Genomic DNA, 11,050 nt, shown 5'->3' with positions numbered 1-11,050 from the left:
AGAGTATTTCTCAGTTAGAATACTCGCGGGTCATTGGAAGTCTGATGTATCTGATGAGTTGTACTAGGCCTGATATTGCATACTCGGTTAGTAGACTCAGTAGATATACGAGTAATCCGAGTGGAGACCATTGGAAGGCAATTGTCAGGGTTCTCAAATACCTTAGATACACTCGAGATTACGGGCTGCACTATACCAGATATCCAGCTGTCCTAGAGGGATACAGTGATACGAATTGGATATCTGATATAACGGATTCAAAATCCACTAGTGGATATGTGTTCACACTAGCAGGTGCAGCAGTTTCATGGAAGTCCTCGAAACAAACTGTTATCGCTAGGTCCACAATGGAATCTGAGTTTATTGCTCTGGATAAATGTGGAGAAGAAGCTGAATGGCTACGCCATTTTCTAGAGGACATTCCTCAATGGGAAAAACCTGTGCCACCAATTTGTATCCACTGTGACAGTCAAACGGCAATTGGAAGGGCACAAAGTAATATGTATAATGGTAAGTCTAGACATATACGTCGTAGACACAACACCATTAGACAACTGATCTCAACTGGAATTATCTCTATTGACTACGTGCGGTCAAAGGATAATATAGCGGATCCGCTAACCAAAGGGTTAAGTAAAAAACAGTTTGAGAAGTTGTCAAAGGGAATGGGTCTAAAGTCCATTAGAGGAAAGGTTTTATAGCGGACACCCAACCTAGCTGACTGGAGATCCCAAGATCTAGGTTCAATGGGACAACCAAGTTATAGAACCGAATTAAATCACTGTGAGGGAGAAAATCCCTGGACCATTCCTTGATGAAACAGTGATAAACGGATAAGGCTAGCAATCTAAATTGCTTTAATGATATGTGAAATCACCTATGTGAGAGAAAAGTGGGGCCGCTTTAGAGGAGAATTTTTATGGACTTAATTCTTCAGAAACTCTCGCAGAACCAGAACGGTGTTCCATGGCAAAAAAGGACACAACTATGAGAACTGAAGAAAGTCAGTTGAATCTTGTGTGAGGTGTGTAATATCTTTACACAAAACAGCAGAACAATTCAAGGACATCGTGTCTATTGGACTGCTAGTAAAGTACATGCATTTTCACAAGGGAAGGTTCAAGGGTGGTGACACCTACCTATCCTATACAGGTTCAACTGGTGAACACTATTTACGAGTCGAAACAAAACAATTTCCATTCATGTGGGGGATTGTTGGAAATTATGGCTAATGGGTGAATGAGGAAATTGCTCACGAGCTAATGACTCTTGATTTTCTTGACGGTTACAAGAAATGAATGGATTGCATTCATGAATAATCAAATGTCATTAACATGTATATTGAATATATGTGAATTATTCCCCATAAATGGAGAATAGGAAGAGTCATATAACGGATGGAACCCATAGTCTATAAAAGGGGCACACGGCAAAAAGGAAAGGAAACAAGAGAAAAAGCCTCCTGCCTTCCATTGCTTCCTGTAGCCGATTGAAAAACAAGAAGAGAATTCGACCTCAAAAGTGTTCACGCTTCTCTTCGAGTTCGCTGAAGCGTTGCTGTTTGTGCTGCTGCTTCGCTTGTTGCCGTTTTATCCTGGGAAACGATTGTCCACGTAACCTCGAGCACCCAGGAGGGGACAATTCTGTTTCAAGGGGTTTGTGTCTAACACAGGACTCGGCTCTCTCTCGTATCTTTCGGTTTCGCCTTTGTTTCGGTTTGAATTTCCAAGTTCCTATACTAATGAAATTAAGTTAATTTGATAGTATTCTATTTGTCCGAATAGCTATTTGAATTATCGTTCAATTTTGTGACTTATTAAGGCTAATTAAGTTTTTATTACAGAGGTTCCCACTTTCTAAGAGCTCGGCCTTGCGTGCACTGGTGGAGGTGGTATTGGTCTCCCAGGCGACTGTCCCATCGACATCCGTCAAGACCACGACACCATTCCCCCGGAAAGTGAGCCTGGAGCCTTTCCCGTTCACGGGCTTGTCCCGGTTGGCCATCCAGACCACAGTACGGTCTCGTGATCCAGTGAACCAAATGGAAAAGTAGTAAGCGTTCCCTCCGGATCCATAGAATCCGCAAGTGAACGTTTTCTTGGGGGAAACTAGAATCTCGAGTTCATCTTCAATCAATACCGAAAAGCCTCTTCTCAGAAAGCTCCTAGGAGAAGTTGCATGAGCGAAGATGAAGAGAGACATGGCAAGTAACAATATGGAGCTTGACATTATTGTGTAATTGATGCTTGTGATTGTTTTGATGTAAAGTGAGTTTGGTTAAGAAAAAGATGTATTCTGGAAGTAGAAACCCTACATATATATATATATATATATATATATATATATGTATGGGAGCGTGTGCTTGTGTGTCTATGAAGTTCGGAGAATGTAGAAAAGTCAATTACTTGTGCTAACAAAACATCTTTCTTATGCAGGCAATAAAAAATATTTTGTGATGACGACGACGACGACGATGAAAGGCCATATATTGTCTCCAGCCACAGTAGAGTACCACGAAACTGCTTCGAAGACTATTGTGAATCTATGGTCTCCGGAGGAGGACATGCATCGAATGTGATCCATATTTGTTGTTGACATTTTTTCTTATTATAAGAGAGATTTATGAGTTTACTATAATAAAATAGAAATTTTAATAAATAATAAAGAGGTACAAATAATTTCATTACAACTATTGAACTTGAAACCTCTTAGTTACTGGGTGAAAGCGTATATCATTGCACTATAACCTATTTTATTGTTGACATTTTTAATTGCAAGCTGGTTGAAGAGAAAAGTAACAATTTGTGAAAAGAATGATGAAATTGAGATTTCTAGTCAATCATTAGAAGAGAGGAAAGAAATAAAGAATCCGTTAAAAGGGTCAATTTAAGGTCTAATTGGGTAAGAATGCATAAAGACAAAAATAGTGGGACTGGGGCAGAACATAGGACAACTTGAAATAGATATCCATAGCAGAGAATCTTGGTCAGGATTTGTCGGACAGCGGATGGCCCATTCTACTTTCCGTCCTATAAATAAATCCTTAATCAAAGCCCAGTTGTAATTCTCTATCGGGCGACGACTAGAACTTGATTGTGAGATGGTTTCAGTACTAATTTTCAATTATATGCATGTAAATTTCACTCACATATAAGTCTCAACTGTATCATATCTTATGAATTTTCGAAATCATAGTTTACTACTTTTATCTTCTAGATTCGTAGATGCATTCATACATATACCTAGTTAATGAAATTAACGATACTGTGTAAACGTATTCATACGCATTATCGTGAGACTTGTACTAGCTTATGCAATAAGTGCTTGTTGAAGGTAGAATTCTACCCAAGCATATATAATCCATGGAATTCTAAGCGGGCTAATAGATCATCGCACGCATTTGATACCGTGTGGCCAAGTGACTAGACCATAGTTAGAACATACCCTAGAGGGTATACTTTCTCGCATCGACGAGTCTAGAGATCCAGAAACGTCATCTTGGAGAGGAACATTAGGCATTTTTATAAAAAGAAGACCGAATAAAATCCCAAAGTTAAGCTTCTGCGAAGGGCATGAAGTGAATTATATACTTCATTTGTGTGGAAGATATGACGAGTTTAATATTCATCAAGTGGTCCAAACTGCAAAATGAAAACAAAGACTTTCCTCCAATAACGACGAGACCTGTCGGCAGGTTTCCCTTTCTTCTTGTCCTTATATGTAATGCAGTCGTGTATATAGTTCATGTACAGCACAGTTTCTTTTTCTACAACAAACCGAGACTATGGCTCTAGAAGATCAGCATATTTAACTTTACGTATAAATTTTTTTTTAAAAAAAGTGTAGTGCAATGACATTCATTGAGAGATTTCAAATTCGATTCTCATCATTAATGAGATTTTTCGTATTCTTTTATTGTTAAATAAACAGAAGTTTATATGAATTCCAGCGAGGCTGTTTTCCCAAGTCCAAAGCGACGTGTTGGGTTCCTCAAGCAGGAAGAGTGGCCCTTCTCTTGTTTTCGATTGATGTTCAACAGAAGCTGACAGTCAATCTTTCTGTGAGGAGAAGTCTGATTCTGTGTTCTGAGCTACGGCCCCGACTCCGAGCTAGCAACCAGTTTAAGAACCTTTTGGGCCCCACCTCAGCGGCATTTTATGGCAAATAGGAAAAAAAAACTACGTACTGAGCCATGCCCGGCGGCTAACGGGGAAATTCCCATTATGAGCAGTTGCCAAGTTGATATAAATAATAAAAGAGTCCTTCGCTAACTCTACGCAGACTCGATCTGTCAAAATCGAACTGGAGGCTTTTATCTGTCCCATGCATTGCAACAATCGATTATGCATTGTTTCTCCCCACATGGTCCGCGAAAGAGCACCCACCCCCCTGCGTCATGTAAATAGTTATAAAGGGGTAGGACAAATCCTACGCATACCATATGTGACAAAGGCAAAAGTTAATGCAAAGGCAACCCCGTCATGTAAATAGTTATAAAGGGGTAGGACAAATCCTACGCATACCATATGTGACAAAGGCAAAAGTTAATGCAAAGGCAAAGTTCGATAGATCATAGTAATTAGAATTTAGTCCCAGGGAAATTAAGGAGCAAGAAACCATGCATTGCTAGCCGCTGTGTGACCAACGAAACTGCTCTAATTTAGACTCAAATATCATATACAATCTTTCACCAGAAATACTAGGCCTACAGGCCTCTTTAAAAAAAAAAATACACACATATATATATACATATGTTCAATGTGTAATAAATTAATAATTGTTCCTGATATGACTACGCTGTCCCCTTCATATGGGTCCGTTATAAAGTATCTCTCATTTTTTCGTAGGTGTATAGACTATCTCTTCGTTAGCACAAATAGGTGATTCCTTAGGTAATTAAACTGTATGAAGATGTTTTTCAGGATTAAACTATAATTAATATTCTCGGGATATGATTTTTAAATTCGTGATATGCCTTGTGAACTTCAACATCCATCAATCCATCATTTCATGATATCCGTACAGAGTCCCATCCAAATTGATTCTATCACAATTCAGTAAATCATTGATTCACCGTTCTTAATTGTATTGTTCGATGGTCACAATTACATGGAGTAACCGACATTTATCTATGTTTATAAAAATTTCGTTTAACATAACTTCTTACTGATGATTGTTTCAGACAGAATCGATGCAATTCACACAATTGGAATGTCGCAATTGGCTTAAAATACTACTCTAAAAAGTGCCACATACTCTCTTAAGATGAAATGAATATCTATCACAAATGTGACATATATCGTCCGCTTATTAAAATAATAGTCCGGATAAATACATATCTACATATATATATATATATATTTATGAGAATATTTTCTTCTAATAAAAGAAGGCTTGTGTCTCAGGCCAAAATGAAATATATTGGTTCAATCACCGTATGATGAAATCGCTTTTCCGTCGCTCCTCCTCCATCCCTGATATTAATAGCCCCCTCCCAATTCCTAATCCCCTCATTCCTTGCTCTTTAAGTAATTACTTTGTTAGATTATTATTTTTAATTAATTAAATTATTTTCAATTCGATTGAATCGGTGAAATTCGCTTGGTTTTATATTGATCCGGATTCGATTGTTCACGAGGGAGGTCGAACGTTGACGACAAGATACGTGGCTAGAATTATAAATAGTTAGAATATCATGAGTAAATATTCAAGATAAAATATATATGACACTTGTACAGTCATGATATTATGTTATGAAATCTAACGGCCAATGAGTCGTAGAATTTTCAATTTGAGGTTAGACTGTATTAGAAAAACATTAGGGGATCTGGGCCAAGACATCAGGATTTGTCAGACGGCAGTTGGACCCTTCCATCTTTTCATCCTTAATTAATATAAAATACTCTATAGATTGAAATAGGATAAGACGATGTCTATGCCACAAGGCTAGAATTAATGTTAGCTTATTAGTTGATAATAACTCGTATTTTCAAGAGGAAAGATATCGAAGGGACCTGAACATAAATACTAGAGTGTAAATGAAATCAACGGTATTGTAAACGCGTTCATATTCGTCGTTGTGAGATTATATCTTATGCGATAAATTCATTGCAGGAATTCTATGCAAGCATAGTCTATGGAAATCTAAGCCGGACTGACGGATCATCGCATGCATCACATGCCGTGCAGCCAAGGGTATACTTTCTCGTATCGACCAGTCTAGAGATTGGGAAATGTCATCATGGAGAGGTAAAAGGGTGGCATTTTTCAGTCAAGTTTGAATATTGAAGGGTAATAGAGGATAATACGTAATCATAGATTTTCATTTATAATTCTTGTATTCTAGGCATGTATTGATATACATTTATGTACTTTCTTTTAGTAATCATGTACGGATTCTATATAATTCAATATATTCAACTCACCTCGTTAGCGAGGATTCAACCATTATTCTCCTCTTTACATTTCTTTATGGTATCATTGAACTAAATCGGGATAACACCCGTATAGCTTCCTATCTCGATCCTCACCTGTGGCTTTTCTCACAGTCTCCTCAATCTCTATACTCATGGCTGATTATGTCTCGTCCTCACTCATTCCTTCTTCATCATCGACTATTATCTCTCAGTCGAATCCCTCTGCAAGTTCTCTGCTTTCGGGTGCGCTTGGCTCAGGACCCACGAAAGTTCTCTACACGGACAGGCGGAAGGGAAGCAACGGCGGCAATAAAAACTCTGGTAGCAGAGGAGGCTCGGAAGGTTCGGATGATTCTGTCGATCGGAACCCAGGAGGAAGAAAACCTAATTTCAAATTTGGGGCTGAAGCTTTCGGGCAGAGAAGAAAGGGGCAAGTCGGACAGAACTACTTGGCTTTGCAATCGGGACACGCTTCTGACCGAGAAGCTGGACGAAAAAACCCTAACCAGGGTTCGGGCGGAGAAGACAACCGACTCGGTTCGGGTTCTGTCATATCGGGTCGGTCACACTCGGGCTGTCGAGGTCCGCGTTTTGGCCCGACTAGCCCTGGGCCTTATCTCATCTGGCCCAATTCATTTCCTCCTACCCCGACTGGCCCTGGGCTTCATCTCAGCCGGCCCAATTTATTCCTCCTACAGCCCCATGGTCCATCTCCTCTTGGGCTCAATCAACAGTTCGGCCCAATGCAGCATTTCAGGGCCGGTTCGTTTGTTATTTGCCAGCTTTGCAATCGTCCAGGCCACACAGCTCCATTCTGTCAATATTCTGAGGCACAGGCTCATCTCGCCCATGGTGCTTCTCATGGAATTCATGATACAGACTGGTACATGAATTCAGGGGTAACACACCATGTCACATCTGACTTATCTAACCTCACTCTTCATGATGATACATCACATTCAGATCACATCTTCGTGGGTGATGGTAAATCAATTACAGTTCTAACTTCTGGTTCCTCCACCTTTTATTTCTCTCAACGTCCTTTACATTTAAATCATATTCTTTATGCCCCACATATTTCCAAAAATATTATTTCTATATCTAAATTTGCTAGAGACAATACTTGTTTCTTTGAATTTCACCAAGATTATTTCATTGTGAAGGATCGTCATACACGCCAGGAGCTTATGCGTGGCCTAGTTAGAGATGGACTCTACTGTTTCCACCCGAGAGGCAGGCGCATCGATCATCCTCAAGCTCATCTCTCTGTATCCGGGTCAAGTGTCTTATGGCATCAACGCCTTGGGCACTCATCTTTTCTCATAGTTCATCGTGCTTTGCATACTTCTTGCTCTCTTAATAATGATCATGTTGGTCACATTTGTTCTGCATGTTAAGAGGGAAAAATAATAAATAACTCTTTTCCACTTACCCTTCATAAAAGCACCTCTTCTTTTGAGATTGTTCATACTGATATTTGGAGTCCTGCACCAATCACTTCTCATATTGGTCATCATTATTACATTCACTTCCTTGATGATTACAGTAAATACTCATGGTTTTACGTTCTTAAATCTCGATCTGATGTACTTAGTGTTTTTCGAGTATTTTGTCTTCAAATTGAGAACCTTCATGGACGTCGAATAAAGTATTTTCAATTAGATGGTGCAAAAGAGTTTCTCTCTGCAGATTTTTAGTCTGAATTGCAGACCAATGGAATCTTCCACCGTATCTCATGTCCTCATGTTCCTCAACAGAACGGCTCTGCTGAACGCAAACACCGTCATATTGTTGATATGGGACTCACATTACTTTCTCATTCTTCCATTCCACCGAAATTTTGGGATTTTGCTTTCGAAACAGCGGTGTACCTTATTAATAGGTTACTTACAAAATCCATTGGTTTCAAATCTCCTTTTGAGGTACTTCATGGTAGTCTTCCTGATTACTCTACCTTACGGGTGTTTGGATGTCTCTATTATCCTTATCTACGTCCTTACACAAGCCATAAGTTAGAACCTCGGTCTCAACCTTGTGTCTTTCTTGGATATCCTTATCGTTATCAAGGATATCGATGTTTGAATCTTACCACTGGTCGCATCTTCTTATCCACTCAAGTTGTCTTCGATGAGCGTTCATTTCCTTTCAGGACAAGTGGGCCTATCTCGGTGGTTGCTAATCGATCCTCTTCTTGTCCCGCACTTGCTACTGGTATGTTTACTCCCTCCTCTTCAAATAACACTTCCACTTATATTCCCATTCACTCATCTATTTCTATGTCATTTCATGAGTCTAGTAGTCCTGCCACCTTACCTAGTGAGTTACATGTTCCTACTCCTGAGATTCATGACTAGTCTACTGAGTCTGGAATTCCGATTGAGGATGCTGTGGATAATGATGTTGCACCTGCTACTCAGAACACTCATAGGATGACGACACGGTCTAAGGATGGTACTCTGCCTCCTCCTCGGTTCACCATATCTCGCCATCCATCTGCTTTCTCTGTTTCAGCTGCTTTGCAGGAACCTCAAACCTTTGCACATGCTCATAAACACTCTACTTGGTGGGCAGCAATGGAGGAGGAATATCTGGCATTAGTCCAGAATCATACTTAGGATCTCATCCCATCATCTCCTGCTCAGAATGTGGTTGGCTGCAAATGAGTTTATCGCATTAAACAGAAGGCTGATGGCACCATCGATCGCTACAAGGCTTGATTGGTGGCAAAAGGGTTTAACCAAAGAGAAGGGGTCGAGTATTCAGAGACGTTCAGTCCAGTTATCAAGCCAGTCACCATTCAGACAATTCTCTCCATTGTTGTTTCCTCTCAGTGGCCTATTCGACAGCTGGATGTCAAGAATGCATTCCTCCATGGCTATCTTACTGAAGAAGTCTATATGGCCCAACCTCCTGGCTTTGTTGATCCCTTTTATCCTGATCATGTGTACAGACTCTGTCGTTCTTTGTATGGACTTAAGCAAACTCCTAGAGCTTGGTTTCAGAGACTAAGCACCTATCTTCAGCTTCTTGGCTTCTCAGATTCCAAGGCCGACTCCTCTCTTTTCATACTCCAGGGACCACAATACATTGCCTACCTCCTTGTCTATGTTGATGATATCATTCTGACTAGGACCCTAAGAGCTCCTTTTCAGTCGATCATCACTGCCCTGCAGACGGAGTTTGCTATGAAGGATCTCGGCTCACTTCATTTCTTTCTTGGCATGGAGGCTCGCAGGGTTTCCACTGGACTCTATCTCACTCAGTCCAAGTATATTCATGACATCCTTGCTCGCACCTCTATGCTAGATTGTAAACCCATTAGTTCCCCTGTTACTTCAGGATCTCGGCTCTCTCTTAATGATGGAAGTTCTTTCGAGGATCCCTCACTCTACAGAAGTGTCGTGAGCAGTTTGCAGTATCTTTCACTGACTAGACCTGACATTGCCTATGCAGTTAATCAGGTCTGTCAATTCATGCACTGTCCTACCACTACTCATTGGCAAGCTGTGAAAAGAATCATGCGGTATCTAAAGGGAACTATCACTTATGGACTTCATTTTCATCTCAGTTCTACATCATCTATCCATGGTTTTTCTGATGCTGATTGGGCAGGGAATCCTGATGATCGTCGCTCAGTCAGTGGTTTTGTGATTTTCTTGGAAGCAATCCAATCTCCTGGAGCTCTAAGAAACAATGGACTGTAGCTCGATCTAGTATTGAGTATGAGTACAAAAGTCTTGCAAACGCCACTGCGAAGATCTTATGGCTACAGTCTCTTCTTAAAGAACTGGGAATATTGCAACGTCATCCACCCACTCTATGGTGTGACAATATTTCGGCTATTTATCTTACAGCGAACCCCATCTTTCATGCCAGAACTAAGCACATTGAAATCGATTATCATTTTGTGCGAGAGAGATTCATGAGCAAGCAACTTCTTATTCGCTTTATCAACTCCGGTGATCAGCTAGCTGATGGACTCACAAAAGGCATATCTTCATCCCGCTTCGCTGATATTCGATCCAAGCTTCATGTGGAGACTTCCCCGTTCAGCTTACCGGGGAGTAATAGAGGATGATATGTAATCATAGATTTCCATTTATAATTCTTGTATTCTAGGCATGTATCGATACACTATATACTTTCCTTTAACAATCATGTACAGAGTCTATATAATTTAATATACTCAACTCACCTCATTAGTGAGGATTCAGCCATTATTCTCCTCTTTACATTTCTTTAAAGGGCATGTAGTGAATTATCTTGTGTGGAAGAGATCGCGATCTGTTTAATATCTGCTAGGGTATCAAGTGGTCCAAACCAATATAAAGAATTTCTTCTGGAAGGACCCCACCTGTCCAAAGGTTTCCCTTTCTTCTTGTCCTTTATATGGAAGGCTGTAGTAATTGTTTATATTTTTCTAGGTTCAATTCTCGTCAATGCTTAGGATTTTTCCAAGTCCAAAACGACGTTTGCGGATCATTAAGGAGGAAAAATATTGATTGCCTCCACTTGTTCTTAATTGAAGTTGACAACCAATGTCTCTTTCGGAAGAAGTCTTGTTTCTGTGTGCAGGGCTTGTGGCCCCATGTTACCCCAGCTGCATTTCCGTGGCCACAAGGGAAGAGGAACGA

The 11,050-nt window shown here is 40.1% G+C and overlaps 1 protein-coding gene across 7 annotated transcripts; it reads left to right on the top strand.

Annotated features, from left to right (window-relative positions):
• Positions 1-6,283: 6,283 nt before the first annotated feature.
• Positions 6,284-10,633, top strand: LOC116190306. 7 transcript variants are annotated; one of them, XR_004152637.1, is made up of 3 exons: positions 6,285-7,684; positions 8,484-8,627; positions 8,713-10,633. XR_004152637.1 is itself a non-coding variant. In XM_031519989.1 (2 exons), the coding sequence occupies exons 1-2, from the start codon at positions 6,569-6,571 to the stop codon at positions 8,496-8,498; spliced, it is 1,131 nt and encodes a 376-aa protein (XP_031375849.1). In that variant the 5' UTR covers positions 6,284-6,568; the 3' UTR covers positions 8,499-10,633. The 7 variants fall into 7 exon arrangements, 2 of the variants coding, with proteins under 2 accessions (XP_031375849.1, XP_031375850.1); XR_004152638.1 differs by having other exon boundaries at positions 6,328-7,400; positions 7,580-7,684; positions 8,484-10,633; XM_031519989.1 differs by having other exon boundaries at positions 6,284-7,684; positions 8,484-10,633.
• The last annotated feature ends 417 nt before the right edge of the window (positions 10,634-11,050 follow it).

The sequence above is a fragment of the Punica granatum genome, unplaced genomic scaffold (genome assembly GCF_007655135.1).
Source record: "Punica granatum isolate Tunisia-2019 unplaced genomic scaffold, ASM765513v2 Contig00418, whole genome shotgun sequence".
In the NCBI taxonomy this organism is placed as follows: domain Eukaryota; kingdom Viridiplantae; phylum Streptophyta; class Magnoliopsida; order Myrtales; family Lythraceae; genus Punica; species Punica granatum.
This window is presented reverse-complemented; position numbering and strand designations above follow the sequence as displayed.

What these genes read in the sequence shown, in the direction of transcription:
- LOC116190306 (XM_031519989.1), top strand. Translation starts at nt 6,569, where the DNA reads ATGGCTGATTATGTCTCGTCCTCACTCATTCCTTCTTCATCATCGACT.